Source organism: Dioscorea cayenensis, chromosome 12 (assembly GCF_009730915.1).
Source record: "Dioscorea cayenensis subsp. rotundata cultivar TDr96_F1 chromosome 12, TDr96_F1_v2_PseudoChromosome.rev07_lg8_w22 25.fasta, whole genome shotgun sequence".
Lineage (NCBI taxonomy): Eukaryota > Viridiplantae > Streptophyta > Magnoliopsida > Dioscoreales > Dioscoreaceae > Dioscorea > Dioscorea cayenensis.
In genome coordinates, this window is record NC_052482.1 from 21,224,137 (window position 1) to 21,251,639 (window position 27,503).

The following is a 27,503-nucleotide window of genomic DNA, read 5'->3' on the forward strand; positions in this document are numbered from 1 at the left end:
TTCTCGTCGTCCTCCATATCGATTAGCCCCTTCACTCAATTAACACCAAGATTATTAACATCTATATAACTCTATGTGAATATATATATAATGTTTTTATTTAAAAAAAGCAGAGTTTATCTCTGATATGATCAATCTAATTAATAAAAACAGAGTTTATCTCGAATAGGATCCATCCTATTGCATTCAGTAAATATAATTGGATATTATTGTTGTTATTTTTTATAAAAGCGGATAAATTATAAGTTATTATTGAATATTATTTTTTTAAAGTAAAATTTAAATAAAGATTCGGTTGGAACAACTATTTTTTGTTTTGATTTGGATTTATTTGTAAAAATAATAATAACTTATCTATTATTTTTGAATTATTAGAGTTTTTTTTAAAGAGCGGATGAATCAGTGCATTTTGAATTATTAGAGTTTTTTTTTTTAAGAGCGGATAAACCAGTGCAGAAGGATTTAGATTTACATAGATTAATGTCCATTAAAAAATAAAATACAATAAAAAAAAACAAGAACCACTAAACAACTTAAATAAACCAAAAAGGAACTCTCGTATCTTTCAACAGACTGCTTTACCACACTTCAATATAATTTTTAAAACTGCTAATATGCTTCTTTCACGGTTCCCAACAGCTGCTGACAAACATCAACAAACACTCAATGAAGCTTCACAGAAAATCAAGGGATGCCTTGACTTTCTCAGCGATAGAGCATCAAATCCCCCGGCGAACTCGATCAAGACGCCCTTCAGGAGTAGTTGCACCACCGGATCTTCTGACCAGGTTTGAGATGCCAGACGGTGTCTTACGCCTGATCTGATTTTTACCTCTTTTTATTTTCCTTTTTATGTTTTGTTATACTTTTCTCCTTCATCTCTGGTGAGAGAATTTTATCCATGTACTGTTTTCTTTTTCTCAAAAAATCAGTAGTTTAGCCACTTTTCATTAAAAAAAAACTATAAAAGTTTGGTACCTAGCTAGACCCAATGCCATCTTTATCTTCTTCTTTTGATGTCTTTCTAACTTATCCTTCTGCTTTCACCACTGGGCACCCAATTCCATGCAAATGATTCTTGTCTAATGCAATTGGAATTTTCTTCTTTACTCTTTTGAAACCATGAGTTAAAGTTGGTCCAAACCTCAAACCACCCCCATGAGCTCTCATCTCCATAACTCCATTTGATGTTTTACTTTATCTTTATAGATTCTCTTCTCAGGAGGAAGAGAACCCAAATGTTTTGATAACTCACTAATCAAACTCATTGGCACAAATGGTTTCAGAGTTTTGGTCTTAAGTCTTTTGAAATCATAAGGCAAATTAAGATAAAACCTCACACCCTCCATAGGAAACTTCATCGTGTGAGCACTAGCCTCACGTGCCAGACGTTGAAGTAGTTGCTGTTGTTGAAGCATTTCCATTTGACTTTGTATTTGACCATTTGCATTTGACTTTGAGTTTGACTTTTACTTCTCAAGCGAAAGAGAAGAGAATTGATGAGATAATAAGTCATTGTTCATGAAACTTAATGCAGATGTTTTTCTTTCCTCCATTTCTGCAACATTAATGATGCTGAATGTTTCCATGCATGTTGGTGTTTTATTAATTATATTTCCTCCACTTTTGGAGCACTTTGATCTTCAAGAGTTAGCTTGCTGAATGCTTCTAAAGCTGTTGGTGTTTTACTTCCCTCAGTTTTGAGGCAGCTTGTTCAAGATGAGCCTCTTCTATGGATATTAAGTGGCAAATGAAACACTTTTAATGACTTTGATGGCTGCACATTGACGGTGTTGGTGTCTGTGCGTAACTAATAATAAATGCCTTTATTTATTTGTTTAGACAAAATTTGATAAACCACTTAAATATATTAAAAATTGTTGAAAATATAGACATAAAAAATTAATAATTAGACAACGTCATAATTAACAACAAAATCGGGATGCATTGCAATCACAAGGTGATTAGAGGTAAGGCTGTAATTAAGTTGAATGGAGCTTTGCTATATTCATGCATGTTTGGCTTAGCACTATTTCAGCTGAAACTTAAGTTTATTTATTTATTTTTTTTTTTTAAAAAAAAAAGTGGATAAACCACGTGCATACTTAAGTTTATTTTGAATTTCATTTATCATGCTCGAATTTGGCTTATTAAAAAAATATAAACATATATGCCTTAGTTAATTCAACTTCAATAACACAATATTTTTTCATGGCATTTTAATAAGTCTTAACAAGCACTCAATTGGTGGATTCATAAATACTTTGGTTGTTTACGGTTTTAATTAGCCATTCTTTCAAAGAAAAAAGTAAATATATAGGAGATAGAGCAAAGGAGAAGTATAAATCAACCTATATCTCTCGTTTTTTTCCCCAACAAAATATTAAAAAATTTAAAAAAAAAAGAAAAAAAAAATTCAAACCATGGAAAGGATTCTCTCTAAAAATATCTTGTTATTCAAGATAGGAATATTTAAAAAAAAAAAAAATGGATAAACACAAATTTATTAAATAAAGAAGATTACATAAATGAAATTGGTAATTGAAACATTTCGTACCAGCTCATTGCCAAATCATCCATTGGTTCTTGAACACTGAGAGCTGCTGCATTATAACCAGTTTCTATATCAAGATTAAAACAAAGCACTGAAATCAAGAAAACATAGAAAAAGAAGAAGAAACTAACCTGTGGTACTTTGATTGACATTCCTCTCGGAGATTACTTTCCAGCAAAATTTACATGCGCCTGGAGTCCTCCCTTTCATGAATTTACTGATGAGTGTCCATCTATGATTATGCAGACGTACCATGTCCTTCATATTATCGTCTTCTGCACGTGTCCAGGGTCTTCTGATTGTCTTCTCGTCATGCGCAGCACCAAATGCTGTTTCTTGATCTTGATTCTCCATGTTCTTTGATTCACTTCGATCAGGTGTTTTGACCTTTTGATTCTCTAAAGAGAGACAATTGTGTTTATACGTAGATATATATATAGTCGTGGGAGGTATTTTAGTTACCGTTTAGTTACTTGAGATCAACTAATTCATATCATGCGCCTTTTTTTTAAACTGATTTTTTACATATATATATATATATATATATTTTCTGTTTTGACATATTTTGTTAAAGATTAGTTACTCGTTTCATAGCTAAATTAATGTTTTAAAATCAACAGCAATTTATAATTTAATTGCTCATCCTTTTTTATTTAAATAATTATATTTTATTCCAAATACATTGCTAAAATGTTCCTGAACCCAACGAACATGGTATTAATCCATGATTTGAAACCCGGGTTGACCCGGACTCGGCCAAAAAACCTGATCAAGCCGAGTATAGTATTGACCCGATTAACGCAACCCGATCGAATTCGGTCAATCTAATTATATTATTATATGTTTAAAATTAAAATTTTAAATAATAAATATGTTATGTATAAAAAGGGTTATGTATCAAACTTGCTTCAAAATCAAAGCTCAATGCCAGATTTTTAAATTTTATTTATTGTGATTGTGTTACTTTGTATTAATTATTATATTATATTTTGTTTGAATTTGTATTTAAGATATTAAATTAATATTTATAAATTATAAGAAAAATCATTTCCTTGTTCAACTTTTATATTGTTGTTTTTTAAAATTTTTCATTATTTATAATATATATTTTTTATTTATATATAATTAAATTTAAAAATATATGTATTATATTTATGACTGGATCAACTCAAGTTGACCCAATTCGACCCATGACGTGGAAGCCATCCCAGATCATAAACCCATCCCAGATCAGGTCTTAAAACGTTGGTATTAATACCTTCTATGATATAGAAACATTATATTTTAAAACTTATTTAAATATTTAACAATTAAAAAAAAAATTCTAACAAGCATCGTTTTGTCAAAAAAATATTAAAAAAATATTTATAGAAACAAAATTAAAAAATAAGTTTAAAAAACTCCAAACCGAGCAGGCCTTAACGGCTGAGAAAAGTGGAATATCAACCATTGAACGTACGTGCTACATTCTTTTCCGTTACTGTATAATATACTGAAAAAGGCAGGATGTGTCACTTCTGCGATAGAAAACCTAAGATCATATAACAACATCCCTGGTGAAGATTAAAATCAGCCTATGAGAAGACCGTTGTCACCACAAACGTTAAAGGGCACGTCTAAAATCCAAGAATCCCCAAGCATTACACACACGGAACCCTTAAAACTTCGGCAAAACAAATACAGACGAAACAAATTAGCAGCAAGATGTTTTATACATCAATATATATATATATATCACCAAGAACCCTCCAATTATGAGACGCAATACAACAAAAGGGTAACATTGCCCCAGTAAATCTGAGCCAATGCTGTTAATATACAGGTTAACTTCCAGGAGGAATACAAGAAAGAAAGAAACGCACCTAAGATAATTTATTGCCCAAGGATGCCTCACAAAAAAAAAAAGCATGGACCTTGGTCTCTATGCATAAGCTTACAAAAATTAGTGGCAGTGAATTTGGTCATCCATGGTGGATTCCCACCTTCAATGCCAGAATTCAACCTATCTGTTACAAGAAATAAGGGTAAGATGGTTCAGCCATCCCCATCACAATAAGAATGGTAAAAAAACAACATTAGTAATTGAAGGGAGGGGTGATACCTGAACTAACAAAAAACGCTTCTTGTTCTGACCACAAACACAAGATAAACAATCAAATCAATAAATGAATAAAGCTACCTGAAAGGTTTCCTGTACATCACTTGCTTCAGCTTCTGGCTAATATTAACCTGACTACATAGCTCACATTGCTCAAAACTCCTGGAAACAATTTACCAAAACATAATATAAGGAAACAGTCAGAAGAAATACAGGCAATCAAATACGGCTACATAAGCAGTAACCTACTTATACTTTGTGGTCTGTAATTTCAAGGAATTAAGAGCATTTAGTTGCAAAAATGAACCATTTGACCAATCAGACACATGCTTTCAGCTAATTATTTGATTCAATCATTCAGCAGGGATAGGAACCCCACAAAACAAATAAATCAAGTTGAACTAAAGAGCAAAGTACCTTATGGGAATTATCAATGGAGCAAAATTTTGTCGCAATCAAGCAACCTCACTGACTTATGATAGGAGGACCCCAATATGGTACAAATTGCTAAAACTACAACCGAGCTCCGAGATCATTTGATAACTGGAGTATACCCCTCATCTGGAGGTAAGGATTCTCCAATAGCTTCTCATTATTGTTCTAGTGAAGTAGACAAACAATATGCTGTAATTAATTTATGCTCACGGGAACTTAAGAAAAGAAAAAAGAAAATAAGAAAAGAAAAAAGCTGTATGCTTGAGATTTACCTGCTGAGCTTTATAAATAAGACTTTGGAGCAAACGCTGGTACTTTTCTGGTTCTTTCGTCATCATTCTCTGCAAAATGAAAGTGTTACTAACGCATCCCATGCATGTAAAAATACTAGAATGCAAGGCAACAAGATGCTTATCCTATGCATGCAAAAATCCTAGAATTCCAGGCAACAGAATACCTTTAAAAGAAAAGCAGAAGAATAATACGCTACTCTCGAGTCTGGATCATCTAAAAGGCTCCTGCCAAATAGATGTTGCTCTTGTCATGGTAAAGCACAGAAATAGGAGCCACTAATATAAATCTGATATCAAGAGAATTATTTACCTAAAGAACTCTTCACCTTCAACTTCCGAAAAAGCTGTGGGATCAGCAGTGCATTTACAAATTAAAAGCAGCAGAAGAGCAGCCCGAATATCAGATGTGGCACCTGGAAGATTTCCCATTCCTTTACTGCCGACAGCAACACCTAGTGCAATATCATCAGTTACTGCACCAGCAAGTTGCATTAGTGGCCAGTAGAACAAAGAGGGAGGCACACGGGCCACAAGTTGCATAGGAACTATGGCATGTCCACGCAGAAGCATTGCTGCCATTGATGCTGTCTCAGAGGTTAGGGTGGGCAGACTGTTGCCAACACTAGTGCTGCCACTCCCTTGCAACTCATCTCTCAGAACATTGTTTTTCTCTCCCTGACCTAATTGTATATTTTCTGGGTCATTACTGAAGTTTTTCTTTACAGATCCAGAAAGACGACCAAGGCGTTTAAGGTCTCGAGGCATTTTATTTGTTGAGTGAAGCCTCCGACACAATTGAGAGAATAGCATATCACACATCTGCAAAAATGCCCAAGTCAGAAAATACCAGAAAAAAAGAAGGCAATAAAAATCTTATTTGGATCATCGAAAAAACTAAAGATGCGCCAGACAGAAAAACACATTATAACAAAAGGTAAAACAGACAAAAACCAAAACAAGGAAGATCAAGGTTTCTTCATGCATGAATTATAGATGATATTCAATGACTTAAACTGGAAAGAAAAGCAAACAGAAAAAATAGAAGCAAATTCTATATTTGTTTCACAACTTCTCCATCTTTCTTGAAGAAATCTTATATTCCATTGACAGGGAAAGTAAAACTAAAACAAAACACTGGCCATGATGACATTGCTGATACAAGCAAGATATTATGTAATCAAGATTGCAGAAATTTGAACTAACAACTATAGCAAAAGAACACAAAGTTGATACCCCTAAGATACTGTATGGAATCAGTTTCAATGACAAAAGAATGTATAGCAGATACCTTTAAGATACTGATGTGATCAGTTTCCATGAATTGAACCAAAAGAAACAACGCGCAACTCATTATGTCTATGATTGCATTTGCTTTATTCAAACGATTTCCACTAGAGTCATGGCTAACACTATCCTCATGACCTGCATAATGAAGTTCACTCTCATCCAACAATAATTTGCAGCGCACAAGAAGTTTCTCCAGAACATAAAGGAAGCCCCATTTGATATAGTTATGTTTGGACTTCAAAAGGCCACATAGCATACAAACAGGCAGAGGAATTGACGAACAGGACAAATCTAGATTGCCAGCATCAGCTATATGCTGCTGTAATCTTTTAATATTGAGCCATATACTCCCTTGACCATCTTCACTAATTTCTGTAAGTAGCAACTCCACTAACCAAATATATGCATTTTGCCGGTAGGCAGGCCGCTCTGAATGAAGAAGAGAGTGTAATGTAGCCCAAGAAAGTTTGGCCTTTGCACAGACATCCGCATCTCCAAGTCCATCAGTATTGCTAAGTGACTTGTAAGATTTTGTTAGCTGAATCATGTACAAAAACTCATGATCTAAACGAGTATAAGTACTTATGGAAGCATCAATTTTTCTGGTGATTCTTTCTAAAAGCTGCATGAAGCGGAAGAAAAGATACAATCAGTTAAGCACCATCGAAAGTGTCGCACTTTTATATTTAAGTACAGCTATATATATTTCAAAATCCAGCAGGTTTTACTTGAAAAGATGAACTCGTAAAATCTCAGCCAGGAGCACAAATAATGTATGCAACAGAAATTGTTGAATAAATAAGCTTGCAATCTCATAAGTTTACAAATTCATGAAATGGCGAGTACTGAAAAAAAAAACAGAGGACCAGTATATGGAAAAATCATAACTATTAGGGAAGTGATTGCAGCTGAGACATCCAGATAAAAGTTAAAAAAAAAAAAAAGCACGAAGAGTTGCATATTAATTCCAACATAATTTTTTTTACATTATTATTTAGTAAGAAAAAATTACCATATTTTGGCGCTCACAGTTTGGCGACCTAGAAAGTGCAAAAGAAATAGACCTTTGCATAATCTCTCCAATTCCTTCCACACCATGCTTAACTGCAATGTAAAATGCTTCAGGTGCATCTGCAAGAGTTAGCATGGAAGCAACAGGTTGAATCTCATCATGTAGATAAGCAGCAGTTCCATTAATTTGGCATGTCTCATTTATCTGATGCAAGACACAATCAAAAAGAACCAGGAAAAGATTACGCCTTTCCTCCTTTGAGTTGGCTTGTGAATACTGCAAGAACAAAATGGGATTGAGTTGCAGAACGGGGATTCTCATCAGTGAATTCATCTACACACAAGCCTCGAAATACTGCTAATTGTTCTCCTAACAAACTGGTTCATCGCATTGCAGCTAAGAGGCAAGATTCATGTCATTAGCAAAATTTAACATTGCACGTTACCGAAAATATTTTGTGGAGTCCTTTTTTCACTAGATAATTGATACTGCACTACTTTTGGATAGCACACGTTTTCCATGCAGGCACTTGAGCTGTTGTGTTGTCATATGAATGATCTTTAAGCATTTAACTCATTCTCTGAGCAAGATGCAAAATTTACTAAGCCAAATTTTAATAGACACACATTACCACATGTGTGACTTAATATTAGGTTGTGTTTGGATTAGCGAACAAGGGTGGACTGAAATTAAGTGCATTTGTCTTGTCACAAAAATAAGCTAATCCCATTGTGAGATGGATTAGGTTATTATGGAATAAGACCGACTCCTGGATAGATAGCCAAATATACTTATATTGGAATAAGCTATTAGTGGGTTCTTTGGTTCTTAATCCAAGATAAAGGACTTTTCTTCCACCCTTAATTCTGCTTCCAAACATAACTTTATAGCCAATTTCCACTTTATTTGTGCAAAGAAACTGATAAGCCAACATGGAAATCAATTTTTTAAACTGAAGTTACACAGAGGACATACCTCAAGACAGATGAAATCAATGCCTCCAAGGAGATCAACTTGCTCAACAAGAAATGTGGATGTTTCTGAAACAGCTTTTCCAGTAACATCATTAACTTGGTAACACATATTTGTCAGCAAACAAATGAGCTTGCAATGAACCACTTCTGCCCAAGAGTTTTCTCGACTGATCTCCAGAAGGGTCTTAACAACCTGTAACAAGTGCATATAGATGCTAAGTAAGGCACAGGAGATATGCAAGTACAATGTATTCCCATAACAAACTAATCCCACAACCCTATGCAACTGTTCCATTATACACTCAGATAGGCAGAGATTATGCAGTGAAAAAACAACAATTAGAAAACATGACCAAAAGCATGATGATTCACAACAGCTCGAACCTATCTTTTTTATAGAGATAAACTGGTATGTTTAGTTCAGTCAACCCAATGAATACATGTCATAACTAAATAAAACCCCACTGAAATATTTAGGGGGTTTCCAATGGTTTGTTTTTTTATTATTCAATTTTCAGATAACTGAAAACCGTATTTCAAATCATATTTTTTATAGAGATAAACTGGTATGTTTAGTTCAGTCAACCCAATGAATACATGTCATAACTAAATAAAACCCCACTGAAATATTTAGGGGGTTTCCAATGGTTTGTTTTTTTATTATTCAATTTTCAGATAACTGAAAACCGTATTTCAAATCATATACATAATATTATATTATATAAAAATTAATAAATCACAAAAACACATAAATAAAACAAATAATTCAATTCGAACATTTGATTATTCAGTTTGGTTTTCAGTTAGTTCAGTCTATAGAAATTTCTGTTCAGCTTTCAGAAGACAAATTTCAGATGGTTCAGTCTATAGACATTTTTTATAGAGATTACATTTGCAGATGTGCAAGTACCAACCTTATGTTACACAAATAATAAAATTTTAGAGGTCATTTTCATATATTACAGAGAAAGTAGAAAAAGAATCTCACCCTTATGTCAAGACCTTCCAATCTGTTCCTCAAGATTTTTCCTCTGTCACAAATAAAGTAGAATAAACAACTTAAAGCCGAAGCCCAGACAATTTCTTCTCTTTCCTCCATCTGCCAAGATGTTTTTATAGATAAATAAGTAACATTATCCGTAACAACAAAAAAATATATATGAGAAAGAAGCTAGACTATTATAATTAAAAAAGGTGAACTAGTCCAAATCCCATCTATCAGTAAGCCTGCGTGCAGATGATCAAAAACTAAAGGACACCATATGCGATAGTAAAAAAAGTGAAAAGTAGATGGCAAGGCAATGTGGCAATATAAATAATAGTCAAATGCATGTTTAAATATACTATTCATAGTAGGGATATTTTTCCTTGAAGGGCATTCACAACATTATTGAAAAGCATTATGTAGAATACTAGAACTCCTTTATGTTATTTGAGGCAAAACCAATCATCTGAAAACCTGAGATGCCAATGCATAAGCATGAGCTATTAAAAGGCAGCTTTCCTAAACATATGTTGCAGTGCAGGTACTGATGCCTAACCTGAACAAGAAAGCCAAGATTCTCAAATAAAATGACCAAAAGCCAAGACTCAAAGTTATCAATAGCTGAAGATGTTTTTTGTTGCATGGTGGGTTCAGAATTTATATTTCCAAGTCTCAAAGACCGGTCGGTGTTGGTTGATGAAGATTCTCGTAAAGCCTCATCTTCTTCAATCGAGGGAGTATCATCAGATGATATGGGTTCCAAGAGATGCGCATGAATACCCAAGTTTAACATTACATCAAAAGCCCTAGTCCTGCAAGCCACCTTTGGAGAGCTAAGCATATCCTAAAACATAAACCACACAAAGAATTAATAACTAGCTGTGATATTGGTCAATTAAATCTAGATGCTAAAATTATCACCTCTAGCATAAAAAGAGTCAGAGGGGCAGCAGTTCTGGAATCCATCATGTACCTAAAAAAGAAAATTTGCATTTCAGACAATCATAGATTGAAAAGAAAAATCAATATAAATCAAGCATAGATATTGCAAGGGAATAATATAAATTGCATATAAACTAGTCCTACAATATTCATTTGATTTACTCATAAGATTCAAACTGCATTCTTTAGCCTATGGTTATAAACAGAGAATAACTCCTAGAGAAATGTATATGAACATAGACACAAACATATACATACATTGACCAACATCACTTCTTTATTCCAAAACAACTACTTTTAAATAGTGCACCAACTCCATTTCCAATCTAAATCCTACACAAGTTTGCAATTCTATCCAACCAAATTATGTTAAAAAAATTTTAACAGCACAAGAGACAAAGGCTATGAATTGTGTGCAGTAGAATGATACTACCAAGTACGATTAGGAAAAGAAGTTGCAAACAGTTGGGTACCATAAAAGTGAGATGTAGAGAAAATGCCTACATTCTTCATTTATCAACTAATCCAGCCATTAGGAGCAGAACATTGTGCCAAAAGAAACAAGAAAATTTTTGGAGGAAAAGTAACTTGTTAGAAACAGAAGATAAATAACCTGCAACATACAAAGTTACAAACAAAAAGAAACAAGAGAGAACTTTGCCTAAGCAACCAAAGAAATGAAATTCAATAACCGAAAGCTCAGTAAGGTAAACGAGTTTAGATCCATCAAGCATACATGTCAATGACCAGTTTAATGAGGACACTGACTGCAACATCTGTAGAAGGCTGCCCACTGCGATCGGTCAATTGTGATCGGACTGTAGTAAGATTAACAATTGTCGAAGAAATTGTGGAACAGACTTCAGCTATGACTTCAGATATTTCAGAAGAATTTAACCTCAAAGGTTGCTGTTCACTAAATGGTGGCAAAATTGTTAGGAAAAGGAATTTGGTACTGATTAAAAAAGAAATTTAGGTATACAAAATTTCAGCCAATTTAGGAAGAGTTCAATTTGCTCATGAATATCAATCTGACACATACTGGAATCTGTTTATATAGATGAAAGAGTTCAGTTAATTCATGGATTTCAATCTAGCACATAATGAAAGCTTAACAAAACTTGGCTACACTAACATGACAATACGTATATACATATAGTTTTCTCAACAACTGGCCTAAGCAATCTAAAGATTTAGCATGTTTCATGATTTCAAAATAATTAGATGATACAAAGAGGAAGGGCCTCAAAATTATCTGAATGATGACAGATCAAAAAGGTGATAATACTAGTGTAGCTAGAACATGGCATATGAAGAATACATTTAAGTCAAAGACAACTAAAAACTCATATAAGAGAACATGCAGAGATCAAGGACTTGATTTGGTACCTGTAGTGCCTATATTGAAAAAGTGGGCGGGCCCTTGGACGGAAGGTGCTCTCCGGCACACTGGCCCTGGATGAAAACAAAAATCTTTAACTATATGCTACTAATCTCATGATAACACACAATTTCATATAATAAAAATATTCTAATTTTCAGTATTAACATATTCATGCAAGTAATGTAGAAGTAAACCATATCACACGGCCTTTTCAAGCCAAACTATAACATCTGTATATAAGAAAATTGGAGACTACCAATGGTTTTCAAGGTTTGATATTATGGCTAGATAAATATCTTCACCTATAGAAGAAGCATCATTATCTCAAGCTTTCACAAAGTGCCCCTTCTAAATGGTATGAAAAGGAACAATTGCATGGCGTAATAACATGTGCAAACCAGCAGGTTAAATACTTGAGTGTATGACAACAGACAATTACAGGAAAAATGAAGCAAATGAGAAGTATAACTATTGTATACAAATCAGAAAGATGCACTCAAAACCAAAAGAAGAAACATAATAACACCAAAAAGCAACAGGAGACTACCAAATTGTATGAGGCCCGGCTTTCAGGCGTTTTGAAGCAGTTATAACTTTCAAATGCATATGAGCTGATGCAAAATTAGTTGCTGTTGTAGTAGCTGAAGGCTGCAAGAGTTGCTCAATATCAGGTAAATCTTGACTACCAGAATATTTCCAGGGCTGATCCTTCGTTTTAACCTCCATGTCCCCAACTATAAGAGCTGCAGCACCAACTTCCAAGAGGCCATGTGTGCGAGTATCTTGGGGCCACATAACACCATCACTGGATCAGAAGAATAACCAATTGAGATTTACAGTGGTTATAATACTTAGAATATATATGTAATCAACCAGTTTGAAACCTTAAAAAGAAGAACGGAGTTTAACAAACTTGGCTACCACAATGAATCAAGGCAAATAATAAGAAATTTATAGCAAGAACACACCTCTCCCTAATGAGAGGTGATGACTGTTGCTCTCTGTCACCATTCCATCGCCATTTAAGGAGGTCGGAGATTATGTACTTGCTATTATCTACTCCATCAACAATGTCAATTAATGAGACAGTAGAAGCCGAAGGACTAGAGATGCCTTTCCTTTCAGGAGAACTATTTACAACCAGAGGGCTTAGCTGGGAAGTAAAAGACCGGCTCAACAAACTTGACAAGCTTGGAAGTGATTGCCTTGGAACAGTTGAGCCCCCTGAAAGGGCCATAGGTTGAAACGAAACTTTAGGAAGATGACGTGCCACCAACGAACGGACATAATTTATGGATTTTATCAAAGAAGCAGATGCAAAATTGGAATTTGGCTTTAAAGAAGAAAAGGAATTTGAGAGAACAGATGATGTTCCAGAACTGTGGCCAAATGATTTCGACCATAACGACACCCTCTGACAGGATAAAGTTTCACACTCTACTAAGGAATTTTCACAAAAGTTGTCTATTTGCCGCAATGTTTGCACCTTTGGTACATATCTGCCAAAAAAGGCGTCATAGTACACATATGAGAAAAAACCTAAAGATTTTGTGTTTGAAACTACAAAAACAATAACAACTGAATGGCATTGAAATGCCTGGTGGGAATATAGGTACTCACCGGAGAAGATACCGCTTTAATATTGCAATGCAGCGGGAAACAACAGCAGGGCTGGCCCATGAAACAGCAGGCATTAGCATAATGCAATTGCCAATTAAGTGTAAGAAAAGAAATTCACTTTGACGAATTTTAACAAATGTATATTTTAGCCAATGCATGAAAACTTCCATATTAGAAAAATTCCTTCATTCTTCAAATGCATGATGTCAAATATGCACATCACACTACAGATGCTCAAGTTTCTTAACTCAGTCCTCTGTCATGTACTTCAGAAGACCGAACAATATTTTAATTTATATTAGTTCTAATGTATGCATCATTTCCATAAAATTCATGTAGTTTCACTACAGACAGAATGAAAAGGCGATGGGCCAGACCAGCAAAAACTACCAACATTCAAAGACTAAAGCTATGTGACAGCATTAAATACCTGCGGTCCCTCTCTGCAAGTGCATGCTCAAGAAGTGCATTGTAAGCCATATCAGTTGTTAATGGATCTGCAATATAATCCTGCCAGAAGAAGTGCAAGTGTCAAAATAAATAAAACTTACTCGAGAGCATTTTTCTGATGGAACGAATATACAAACAAGATGAAGTGGTGGCATGACAAGACGAGCAGAGCTAGCTCATCAAGGATTAGGTCAAGGGGTATACAGTATAGAATATTCACCTAGAAAACATGCAGTCAGAAAGGTGCTGGTGACATACTAATCTACTTAAGGGCACACAGCTCATGGCTCAAGCTGTTAGTGCTGGCAATTAAAAAAGCTGACTGTGATGAACCTTGCATTTAGTAGGATGAGTTGGCAAGTTGAGTCTCTGATTACTTAAAATAATCATGGAAAGGGGGACAAATTGGAATCAACTAGATAAACTGGCTAGGAAGCCCCATAAGAAGACCAGATCTTAAAAAGTGAGGCTACACATTTTGGTGAGAGAAACCTTCTGAACCACAAGAGAACTTAAAACATGATGTTTCATTAATATTAAACAAAAGATAATAACATAAATTTTCAAGACCATTATGACAAAAAGGTGCAAACTAGGTGGAGAGATTAGAAAGGCATTTCCATACACACGAGTAAGTAGCACAGAAAATTAAAGAAAGTATTGCCAATACCAATCTAATGGCTTGAGGTCAATATACCATTGGTGCCACACATCTATCTATCACACAACCATGACACATGTTATGCTGTTACTTTATTTGCCATGCAGCCAGGTCAATTGGTGGCTATCACACAGCATTTTTGGTTTGTCATATATGATCATCTCCTTTATTTGCATTCTTGCGATTTTTACTTTTGAATAACTGTCCATTGTGCGGACGATGATGTTATACACCCTCTAAATTAGAGTACATTAAATATTATCCAAAAACGCTCAGTTGGTATGAATTCAGAATGATGATATTCCATTCAAGAAGCACACGTGAGTGTAATTTCAAGCAGAACGACTAGGGTTCAGGATTTGGCGTGGATAAATTCCTTTATGTGCTCAAATATTCACCAAACATATGCTGAATTCAGCTCTAAGGCTTTTGCCACATCACAAGAACATCTTTTTACTTCAATTATATGTGCTCAATAAACGACAATACCACGATGCTCCAACTAAAACAAGGAAGCAGTGTATTACAAGTCGAACCGTGACATCGGGAAGTACAGTTGAAACTAAACAATATTCCCAGCTCTAGATTATGCAAGCCCAAAGCAAGTAAATTCGGTGAAGTCAGACACTCTAAACCAGCTACAAGCTACAATCTCTTTCACACGAATCTCCTCCTAGAAACAATCCTTATCCTGAAATATCTAAATTTCTCAAAGTCCAACTCACGCACCAAAGATTGCCTGATTTATCCAACAACGATGTTAAGGAAATATTTATGTTGCCTCCATAGACTACTCAAAGAATTCCATCTCCTAATAAAAACGCGGTCTTCAAAACTACGACTAAATCAGAAAACCCTAAGTTCTTCAAATTCCACACCAACAGATTAAAATTAAGAACCCAAAAAAAGCGAAACAAAAGAACAAATAAAGAACGCGAGATGAAAGCAAGAAGGCGAAACCCGGAGGATCCTAGCAGCATCAGAGGAATAGGCAGAAGGAGCACTCCCATGAGCATGAGAAGGGGAGGCGGAAAGGAAATCAGCGACGGCCCGACGGAGCGGCTCAGGCGGTTTCTTAGACAAAGGCGGTGGGCGGGCATGCCTCTGTGAGGTTCCAGTAGCACCATAGAGCTTGGATCCCGCGGGGCTCTGCAAGGGGCTGTAGCTAAGAAGGGTTCTCCGAGATCCCCGCAGCTGCTCGTCCACCTGCATTCCCGAAACCCTAGGATGGTCTCCCGGATCACCACCGTCTCCTTGAGGGTGTGAGAGGGAGTGGGCGATGGCATTCAGAGGCTAGGGTTTCGGGGGGTCGTCAGGCATGTAGAGTGGTGGCGGAGGAGTAGGAGGAGGAGGAGAGTGGGATCGTGGGATTTGGGAGGAAACCGAGGGGGAGTTCTCGGGAGAGGTGTATTAATGGAGGGGGAGAGTTGGACCCTTACGGAAGAGGAGACACAGCTGGCAATGATGCTGATTGGGCCCCGCCTTTTGGAAAAAAAAAGCTTTTTTTAAAAAATTTTTAAATATATATATATATAGGGGTTGCATCATCTACGAACCATAAATCTACGAACGTTCGTATCAACCATTCGATTTTAATCGAACGGTACATCACTATTATATCAATAATATCTATGTGCACTATTTATAAGCACAGTAAAAATAAGATGTACAGTATTTTAATTTAAACCAAAACTAAACCCAAACTAAACTGATCAACCCATCCCTAAACCAAAATTTTGTCTCACTGTAGCACAATTAAAGTTATTGTGCTCACCGGCGGACGTTCTACGAACGTCCGCAGATGATGTTTACCCATATATATAGTATATTATTAGTATAATTCAAAAAGACTTGGACTAAAGGCTCATTCACTGTGCGATATTTATATGTTTATATATATATATATATATGTATGTATTGAAGAGATGTATGTATGTAATTTATGTCTGGTTATTGGGGAGTTCACCTCCCCTGGTTCTGGAATCAGGGAATACACCGGTTCCAGCCTATCATATTCCGACACATGTCCCATATAATGTTATTATATTTTTTCTATTGTAAATGGGGACACGTGTCAGGTTTTAATATGTTAGAACCAAGGTATTCCCTGGTTCTAAAACCAAGGGAGATGAGTTCGTTATTGGGATCTAGAAGTGGTAAGCAGTGACTAAAGTACCGCCAGCTTTCAAAGATTAGTGATGGTTTTAAAGAAAATAAATAAATGATAGTAATATATATATATATATATTGTCCATGGTTTAGTATTACGTTTTTGGGTTCACTCGAGGAGTCTCTTCCAAAGATCAAGCTCAGTCTTGTTTTTGCGGATCCTAAAAATTTTGACTACTCTGAACAACCAGCTTTGGCAAGTAAACTAGTAGTGCCTCCTGATCAGTCAGCTCTATTATGCGAACCAGATGTTTTTTTTTATGATGCCACTTTAGTCTCTTTAATTTCGTATCTATCCTTCCGTTAGGGGACGTTCATTTCAAGAAAAATGGGGGTAAGTGAGGAAAAATGGTCTGACTTCTTTTATTTCTGGTGTTCATTTGTGCTGAAGTGGGGGAAGTGCCACTTCGGCACTTCCCCCACTTTCGACTGAAGTGGTTTTTGAACTAGGCTCACTTCAATATTTTTTTTACTAAAGTGGGGGGAAGTGAGTTAATTTATAAAAACTTTCTTTTCACTTTTAAAATCTTTTTTTTAAAGAACTTCATCCAACACCTAAATTCTTCGATTCTATTCTCACTTTCTGACAAATGAACACAGAAGTGATATCACTTCCCCCACTTCAGAGAAGTGGCACTTCCCTCATTTCCTGACTTCCCCTCACTTACAGTGACATGAACGGCCCCTTAGTGTTGGATGTGCTTCTTTTTTTTTTCTTTTAACAGTTATGTTTGCTCTTTATGTTTTAGCCTCAGTTTACTTTTGGTGATTCTAGTTCTTTTTTTTTTGTTTGTCTATCTTTTTCATTTTTTGTTTTTTGTTCTCGTTCTGTAATGAATCAGTGTTTTATTCATTTAAAAAACAAATTTGGGATTTTAATTTTGTTGATTTAATCATGTATTTGTAATTTGGTTATGATTAAAAAAATTTAAACTGATAAAGTATTTTTTCGATCAATGTGGAAATGGATGTGTGTATTTGGGAAAAGAAGTATTACATGTCGAATTTTCAAATCGGTAAAGATTAGTAGAGTGCATGGAGAATTTTTTTTATCATTAGATAAATATTTTTAATTGTGTTGTTTTTATATAAATTGTGATTTATTTATTTTAAAAATAAATAAATAAATAGAGGAAAGTTATCTATATTTTAAAGTTTCAATAAGTACTTGGATGTGTAGGTCATAAATTATAAAATTATGTTAATATGGTTAAAAAAAAAAAAAAAGAATTTGTGTGTACAACTCCGCAAGCAAATTTGAACTTTTATTTTACCAAAACCATTTTTTCCTCTAGGAAATAATAAATACAAGAGATATATATAAGAGAGTGTAGGCTAAAAATGAATAAATTGTTTTTTTTATAAAATATTATGCTTAAATCGAAAAATATTAACAAATCTAATGTATACGGGGAATATGTGTCTTTTGGGCATCCACATAGATACATACGTTCATATGCTCCTTATTTACTTAACATTAAATTTGAAAGCTAAGCAAACAAGCTCTTATTTTATGATAATGTGAACCAGAAACAGCCACAAATCATGCTTTACAGCTGATATATGACTGGAGTTATCAAACAAAGCACAACAAAAAACAGAATAAATCAATGTTCAATCCATAATTAATGAAGTATACTTCAAAGAAATAATTAACAAACTTAGATCAGTATTTTGTAATTTCACACAAGCAATGACTTCACAAAAACATGAACAAAAAAAATCAAATGACATAACTCTTGCACGAGATATCTATAAAGCTAAACCAGAGTGAATAATCCTTATTTTTTTCAACAGAAAAAAGAAGAAATTCAAAATTCATTCACTCTGGAATGGAAACAAAGGAAAAGTGCCAAGGCCGCCCATGTTCTCATGTGTGATACGACAAATGGCAAATCAAAAGGGTGAAAGAGTCACAAAATAAAGAATTAAAAAAAGTTAAGAATGGAAGAAAAACTGAGAAAGAAACGATGTCAACGGGGCGGAGATTTACCGGAGGATACATTCTCCGGCTCCGCCCCCGATTTTCCACCCCTATCCCCGACCCCGGGCCCGAACCCGAGTACGGGGATTTTTTTTCTCGTCCCCGTCCCCTCGGGGATTTTTTTAGTTTCGGGGATTCTCCGACCCCGACTAATAAATTAAATTATTATTATTATTTAATATAAAATTTATATTATATTATAAAATGCTCATAACTCAATGAAAATTACCACATGCATCTCAAATAAAACTATTATTTTTATTTTTAATCAATTAATACTATGAAAAAGAAATAAAAAGCATATAAAAACAACCAAATTATCAACCAATAATATATATATATATATAAATTAAATATTTATTATTTCGGGGCCGGGCCTGGGCGGGGTGGGAAGGGTATTCCCCGACCCCGGCTCCGACCCCGACGGGGAATTTTTTCATGCCCCCAATTCCGGCTCCGACCCCGGCCCCGACGGATCGGGGAATCGGGTTCCCCATCGGGGACGGGGCTCATTGACATCTCTATGAGAAAGGCCACATTTTTCCTAATAATCACAATTTTTTTTAAAAAAATACTAATTTACAGTACTGCATAAAACAGTGACGTATCTGTCTATCTGTATACCTGAAAGCCTAGATCTTCACTGCTATTGATACACACTAGTAATCTAGTATGGGAATGAATGCAAAGAATAAAGAAAGATCAGAAGAATAAACAATTCACCATCCCATCAGTGTTCTACTAATTATATCCACTGTGTAATCTTTAGTTCTGGCGTTAAATAATGTGAAGTTTGTGTTCTCATCTAACAAGAATCTGTATACCTCCCATTCCCTACCTGATTCAGTGTGTCTACCAATTTCAGCCTGAAAAACACAATACAAAGAAATTAAATTGTTTGAACATAAGATGAGAGGAACCGGAAATATATATATATATATATACACCATGAAGATGTTGAATTTCATACCGAGAAGATGCAGATACCAAGAACCTTGAGAGCACGAGTGACATCATAAAAGACAAGAGGCCTTCCCTCCCCGCATAACTCCGCAGGGTTGGCAACCAGGAGTTCATTATCAGGTCCTCTGTTTACAAACATTACTCGTAAGGAATGTAGCATCTCTTGTCTCAGTTGAGAACGTAGTGCATTGAGCTTTTCAGGATCCACTATTTTCTTGCCGTCTCCTTTGACGATAAAAAAGTCTCCGGCAAACCTTCTTTTTTGCAGGGAGAACCTCCCATGAGCAATCTAAACAAACGAATATAACATATCAGGAATGTAAATGCATGCTCTAGTAGCCCTGTGATTGTCAGATGAACAATTTTTTTTTTTTTAGTGTAGTTAATAGATGCATTTTAAACATTGAGATGATTGGCAGAAAACACAAACACTTATAATTTGTGAAATTCAGAATGAAAGCTTAAATTACCCGTATGTTGCAGTCCTTCATAGTCCGAAGAATGTCATAGAAGAGCCCTCTCTGGTCAAGACAATGTATTTGGAGCAAAGTATGGGAAGAGCTCAATTTATTATCAATAGTAATACTTGGGCTTTTCAGCTTCTCCAACTCAGTATTTGATCCCTGCGAACAGTCTTTGATGTTCGGCAATTCAGGGCTGAATAGCTCCTCAATAACACATGCAGGAAGGGAAGAGCACCATTGTTGAAAATCTTCAGCCAATTGAATCTCACAACTAATAAAGGAATCTCCCATAGTAGCATGCAACATTTCACATGTATCATCTTGTCTCTTCCTAGTGTGCAAGAGCTCCCTGAAGGCCAAAATGGAAAAAATAGGAAAAATGTAAAACCAATTACACTAGAAAAATGAAATAAAATTTCATATCTTAGTTGTTAATATAGGAACCCACCACCCTAATTTTTCTATAACTCGAGTTAGAGAAAATGATTAGCTTAGGATATATACGGCTAGGGAAATCGGCTCTCATAGGTGATGTGGGACTATAGACCAGATTAATCACTGTGTCCCAACACCCCCTGGGCCCACAGCGGATGTGGGACCCAAGATCCTAGTCACGGCCGATCGAAACAGTAGCTCTGATACCATGTTAATATAAAGACCCACCACCCTAACTTCTCCATAACTCGAGTTAGAAGGAAGAATTGACTTAGGATATATAAGGCTAGGGACATTGACTTTCACAGGCGATGTGGGACTATGGACTAGGTTAACCACTGCGTCCCAACATTAGTACCAAGTTGAATGATGGATGAGGATACAAAAAAACCAAGCATATTCCATTTTTTATTTTTGCTTCCTCATGCCATTATTCTGAAAGGAAAACAAGCAAAACAAAAACTACATCTCATCCTAGCCAGACAGTAGTCGATCAATGAAAAGACCATAATGAAACTCCATAGAAATAGTAGTGCAAAAAGCCAAAACACTAAAAGAAAAGGTCACATGATCACGCAACTTGCAAGTCAAGCTTGGCATGATCTAGAAATGAAAAGAACAATATAACTCAAATCCACAAATTAAAGGTAAGAAATAAAATCACAATGACCACATAAACAACAACAAGAAGAAGAAACATACTAGTGTAAAAAGTTAACCTGACTAATGTAGTCATGATCAATGAGCTAAATTTGGAGAACACTTACATGCCATCTGTGATGAAGAAGAGGTCGATGACTCTCCCATCTGGAGTGGTTGAGACCTTCACTCTATGAATTGAAAGATCAAGATTTCTTAGAACGCGAGTGACATCTACATCAAATTGAACAAGGGAACATTGATATATTACACATAAAACATGTTATCCGATATAAGACAACAGATAACATGGAGCATTACCATGCAATAATCCTTTCCTATCAAGACTGAATAGCTTCAAAAGGTACACCTTAGACTTCACTGGATCCACCAAATCAATGAAGGGGATAGGGTAAGTTGGGCAGACAGATATTAATCTATTTTTCAAGTTGGTCCATTGAACAAATGTTGATGAAGAACGAGGAACGACCCAGAACACCACAAAACACCATCTTCCATCGGTGGATAAATCTAGTTGATGACAAAAAATATCAAGCATTAAATAAAACCAAGAAAGCTGTAATTAATACATAAGCTCAGAGATTGCAATAAATGAAAAAGAAAAAGAACTACCTATATGGTTTTCTTAAACAATGCACAAAAAAAGATATTGTCTCAACTCCTATAAAAAAAGAATCCTTTTACTTGATAAACAATGCATGTAAGGATGAATTTATTGGATTAATCACTTCTAGGCTAAATCTACCACCATTGAAAGCTAAAAGAATCTAATTCAACACTTAAATTAAAGCCTGATTCTTTTGAAGCAGAAAAGTGAGTGAAAAAAAAAAAAATCATGAAAAGGTTCAACATACATTATCTTGTTCATCTAATTATTTCCATTATTCACTGAAACACAACATCAAATTTCGCACATGTTCCCTTTTTTCCTCTATTTTCTCTCAATCCAAACACACCAATGGTTCCAAAAACTAAGTTAAAAGAATCAGAGAAACAAACAGACTATCAAAAAGAAAAATCAGAAACAATCTGCTGAAATTAGATCAAATAAAAAGCAGGAAAATTTCTCTGCTAAATCAATCGAAAAAATCTATAAAAATAAATAAATAATAAATCACAAACACAACGAACAAAAGAGAAACAAACGAAATCAAACAAGACGTAAATTCAAGCAGGATTATGATACTGATGAAGAAAAACAAGATAATCAAATCAAAACCCTAAAAAATCCAAACAAAAACCCCAAATCCACAAACCTCCTTTGGTGATGAGAAGGCCAAAGTCAAGGATTATCCGGCACAAATCACACGCAAGTCCAAGCTTATCCTGGCAATTAACAGTGATAACGCTAAGCTCAGTGGGAGATTTGCCATTCTCAATCTTCACAATGTCCTCACTATCCATGGCCATCGACATTGGATCAAGAGGCCGCCAAGAAGACCAACCCCTTCGCCGGCGGCCTCTCGCCGCCGCCGATGATCGATGTTTATAGGTCTCGTTCGGGGCTGAGTGTTTATATAGCAAACGATAAGCAAGAACCACGTAATGAAAGGCAAAGTCCACGCGGCGAATCGGATTTGGATTTAGATTTGGATTAGAATTTGGATTGATGATCCTTATATTACCGCCATTAGACTTGAGATAAATTACGTCTAGGTCCCTCTTAATTTTTATTTTTAATTGTTTAGTGGTTTTGTTTTTTTGTTTTATTAATCATATTGTTTTAGTTTTTGTTTTTAAAATTTTTCTTTATTGAAAAGGCCATTTTTGTTTTTGTTTATTTTTCCTGGATTTTTACTTATTTATTTATTTATTTTTGAGGGAATTGCATAACAAGTTATGTCACTAATTTAGTTATTTTTCCCTGAAAATTATTTTTGCTTTTTTATAATAATATTTTTTTTATTAATTATGAGTGGTTGACAATAATAATTATTTCTAAATAATAGATAATAAAAATTGGCAGAATAATTTTTAATTAGATAGACGGTGAAAATTAAAAGATACATTTGAATAATATGGCCAATATAAATTGGTTTTTTTTTTATAAATATATACAAGCCACTTGTCAGAGATAAGTATATGTGTAGAGTTCACATGTTCACATTTCACTGACGTTCACATTGGTTTTTCTATTTTAAATTTTAATAATCAATAATTCTCACTGTTTTTATTTAAAAAATATAAAATTAATATATAAATACGCACCCACCCATTTATTTTTTCAAGAAATGAAATTATAACAATTGTAGACTATATATGTAAACAAAACTATTTTAAATACATCAAGTTGGCATTAAAAAAACGATTTGTTGATAATAAATCCACATAAAAGCTTATTTTATGTTGCTTTATTTCATCCAAAACAGAGATGAATAGGTTTTTTTTAAGGGGTGGATAAACTTTTTAAAAGACATCCAAAAAATTGTGAGTGATTTAAATTAAAAAATTTAGAAATAGGTAATAGAATATAGTTTTTATTTTTATTTTCCTAACAATGCACAAAAATATTTATTCATTAAAAGTAAATAAATAAATAATGCATAAGTGGAAAGCATTAGTTTTGTCCAAATAATAATAATAATAATAATTAAGAAACCACATAAAAAATCAAAATAGAGTGATCACAAGCATTAAAAACTAGTGAACAAGCCGACCTAACCAATTGAGAAAACATAAACTACTTCTCCAATAAACCTTGTATTAAATATCTTGGGTAACTACCAATGAACCAAAATGTGCCGACTCTAAAACAAACCTTGATTTCTAAACGATTTCATTTTTTAAAATTTGGTATCATATTGCCAATAAATCTCATGAATTACTATATATATGCAAATTATGTTTAAAAAAAAAGAATTTGGTATGATGATAGGGACTAATTACGAAAAATATTTTATAAAAATTTCTGTTGTCCAAAATTTAAAAGGTGATTGATATTAATGTCAAAAAAAATCCCCAATTGTGAGAGTGATCGATTTTCTTCCATAAAACATATATATAAATGCATGAAGTAACTTTATTCACATTACCATATATATATAAGTATAATAACTTGTGATAAAAAAACAAAATTTGTAGATCACAATTTATTAAAAAAATACAAAAAACAAATTAGAACCATACAAATAAACTTTTTTTTTTAAATAATAGACGACAAACGCCCTTTTTTTATGAATATAAACAATACTGGAACCCAGATATACAATATATTTACAATATGAGAATATTATAAAAATCCCGAGTGAATAGTATATGAATAGTACAGAAAACATTATGAATGATTAAACCCATGAACTTCTCCTTAAACTTATTTATGAATGATTAAATTAATTAAGACAAAATTAAACACCACAAAAGAAAAACCACATATGTATGCATTATGCCCGCTTATGAGACATTAAAGTTCCAAAAAAAAAAAAACAAAAAACCAAATTTGTGAAAAAGACAACACGCCTCAGATCGAAAAACACTAAATTGGATGCATAGATTCATATAATTAGTGAAATATAACGCAAATTTTATAAAAATACAAAGTACTTGCAAAACAGGTAAACTAAATTACAAGAAGTTCAACACCCAAGAACCGATCTAGAAAACCCCTAAAGAAAATCCAAGTAAAAGTACACTAAAATCAGAGGACCTTCTCAACCTCCGAAGCCATACAAGGTGCGACCTTGCCTCTTGAGAGCATAAACCACATCCATGGCAGTGACAGTCTTCCTTCTGGCGTGTTCCGTGTAAGTAACCGCATCACGGATGACATTCTCCAAGAAAATCTTGAGAACCCCCCTAGTTTCTTCATAGATCAAGCCACTGATCCGCTTAACTCCTCCACGACGAGCAAGACGACGAATTGCCGGCTTGGTGATGCCCTGGATGTTATCACGGAGGACCTTGCGATGGCGCTTTGCGCCGCCCTTTCCGAGCCCCTTGCCTCCCTTTCCACGGCCTGACATCGTCGATGAAATCCCTTTGATTTCTAGGGTTTGGAAATTGGAAGTGATGATCGGGGAGCGGATATGGTGGGGTTTATATACAAGGATGGAGAGGATAAGAGCTTTCGAATTTGGGAGAGAGCTTATGGCGCGGAGTTATACTGGCCGTTGGATTTGTCTTAAATCGACGGTGGTGGATATCGATCCTTGTTATTTTCATTAGACCCTTTATCACCGTTGATTTTTTAACGGACGGTGGTGTGGTGGTCAGGTTGTTTTCTAGTTTTTATGAGGGGAAAGTTATAGATAGGTCCTTTAATATTTCGTTTTGACTGATTAGAGCTATTGTGAATTTGTTGTATTCGTGAAAAGTCCTTTGTTTTTATTTTTTATTTTTAAGCACTGACTAATTTAATAAATCACATAAATGAAGGAATATCTTTTAATAAAATATTAATTTTTTTAAAATGTCATTTACTTGAAAAATTCTCCAAAAATATTGAGAAGATGTCTACCACTAACAATGGCAACACATTTCATGATTCCTTAGCTGAGTGGGAAGATGAGGAACTGAAAGATGCCAAACTGTGAGAATACAAGAGACAGATGACTGAGTCTGATTTTGAAGAGAAAATTAGGAGATTGTTGCACATAGATAGTATGAAGAACAAACTTAGGGAACTCGAAGAAGCATCTAACTTATAAAATCTTCGTCCAGATGGATTTGGATGGAAGAAGCAGGCTTCACACCACAACCACAAAAATCAAGGAAAAGGAAAGGAGTGTCAAGCTCTATTCTAGAAATTCGAAGTCAAATTAAGCTTGGAGTTCCTTTCCTCTACGGCAAATAGGCAGCAGGATTAGAGGTGGGCACGGCCGTCCGGCAACACGGCCCGGCCCGCCGGGTTTAACCGGTCTGTATTGTAGACGAACCGATTACGGGTTGTGTCTTTCCCAACTCGTGATCCGGCGGGTCACCCGGTTCCAAACTGGGTTCCAAATACTAAAGTTGGTTTTTTTAGTTTTGTAATGTCATTGTTTTTTTTTTAACCAACATTTATTGGCAAAACTTATATATAGATAGATGTAGGATATGGATCAAAATATTTTACATATATATTTAATTTATAAAAAAAATTAAGAAACCATATAATAAATTAAAAATTTATATAAATCAATATGTAAAATATCAAAGTATCAAACAATAAATTTTCATAAATATTTTAAAAAAAATAATTATTTTGTTAATCGTCTTTTGGCTCATAAGCGCTAAGTCCCCACACATGCACATTCTTAAATTATCTTAAATAGGGCACTCTTATTTGTCACATATATATTAGATTATTTTGTTTCAATTTATAAAATAAAAAATAAAATTACAAAAAATTGTTTTAGATTATGTATATCAATTATAAAAACATATATTAGTAAAAAAGGAATATCATTGAATAATGGGTGACCGGTTAGACAATGTAAAATAACTACATGGGCTTTGATTCCTGTCACACTCAGAAAGATACGTAGGTAATTTGATTCGACAAATAAACGGATTAAGTGCAAGCCATTTATTTTCAAATTTAGTGTAATTTAAAATTTTCTATATTTTCTGAATTTTTAGTAATTAATTATCATCTTTCCCCAACTCCTTATCTTAATCTCAATATTTCCCAACTCCTACTTTTATCTTAATCTCAATTTTTAGTTAATTTATTTTGGTAGAATACCCAAATTGATCCCTGTATTATTTGAAATGTGCCTTTTTAGTCCCTCTCGTTTTATTTGCCCTTACAAGATCCTTTTATTGTTTCAAAGAGTAAAATCAAGTCCCGACCTTAACGGACATGTGGTTTTCCGTCCATAAAAGCTGACATGGCACTTATATATAATATATTATTAAAATATTATTTCTTAAATTTTGAAAAACCTAATCTGGGTCAAATTTGGATAAGATCCAAAACTTAAATGAAAATTAACTTTTAAATTAATTTTTATCCAACGCTAAAACCATCATCATCGTCCTACCCGCTGGCGTCGTTGCCATGGTTTCATCGTTGCAGTCGTGCCGTCATCGCCGTCGTCATCGCGCAAGAAATATCAGCCAAATTTTCTCTACACATAGGATGGCTCTTCATGCACACTAAGGATACCCCCTTCGTCGCCATCATTAACCGCCACATCGCTTCAGAACGCTAATC

At 34.5% G+C, this 27,503-nt stretch overlaps 3 protein-coding genes across 6 annotated transcripts; all 3 read right to left on the minus strand.

Annotated features, from left to right (window-relative positions):
• Window positions 1-4,319: 4,319 nt before the first annotated feature.
• On the minus strand, window positions 4,320-16,100 carry LOC120273491. Of its 4 annotated transcripts, none has more exons than XM_039280117.1 (19): window positions 15,656-16,100; window positions 14,015-14,094; window positions 13,585-13,635; window positions 12,933-13,463; window positions 12,512-12,769; window positions 11,970-12,035; window positions 11,317-11,496; window positions 10,560-10,611; window positions 10,195-10,482; window positions 9,642-9,752; window positions 8,655-8,846; window positions 7,680-7,955; window positions 6,669-7,289; window positions 5,691-6,199; window positions 5,545-5,605; window positions 5,360-5,428; window positions 5,070-5,252; window positions 4,734-4,814; window positions 4,320-4,560 (listed from the first exon to the last, which is right to left on the minus strand). In XM_039280117.1, the coding sequence occupies exons 1-17, from the start codon at window positions 15,905-15,907 to the stop codon at window positions 5,166-5,168; spliced, it is 3,684 nt and encodes a 1,227-aa protein (XP_039136051.1). In that variant the 5' UTR covers window positions 15,908-16,100; the 3' UTR covers window positions 4,320-4,560; window positions 4,734-4,814; window positions 5,070-5,165. The 4 variants fall into 4 exon arrangements, with proteins under 4 accessions (XP_039136051.1, XP_039136050.1, XP_039136049.1 ...); XM_039280116.1 differs by having other exon boundaries at window positions 4,656-4,814; XM_039280115.1 differs by having other exon boundaries at window positions 4,320-4,814.
• A 3,353-nt stretch (window positions 16,101-19,453) lies between these two features.
• On the minus strand, window positions 19,454-22,833 carry LOC120273931 (ACT domain-containing protein ACR9-like). Its single transcript, XM_039280680.1, has 6 exons — window positions 22,627-22,833; window positions 21,671-21,880; window positions 21,478-21,583; window positions 20,282-20,624; window positions 19,819-20,100; window positions 19,454-19,714 (listed from the first exon to the last, which is right to left on the minus strand). The coding sequence occupies exons 1-6, from the start codon at window positions 22,784-22,786 to the stop codon at window positions 19,568-19,570; spliced, it is 1,248 nt and encodes a 415-aa protein (XP_039136614.1). The 5' UTR covers window positions 22,787-22,833; the 3' UTR covers window positions 19,454-19,567.
• Window positions 22,834-24,847: 2,014 nt separating this feature from the next.
• LOC120273932 (histone H4) lies at window positions 24,848-25,376 on the minus strand. Its single transcript, XM_039280681.1, has one exon. The coding sequence runs from the start codon at window positions 25,327-25,329 to the stop codon at window positions 25,018-25,020; it is 312 nt and encodes a 103-aa protein (XP_039136615.1). The 5' UTR covers window positions 25,330-25,376; the 3' UTR covers window positions 24,848-25,017.
• Window positions 25,377-27,503: the final 2,127 nt, after the last annotated feature.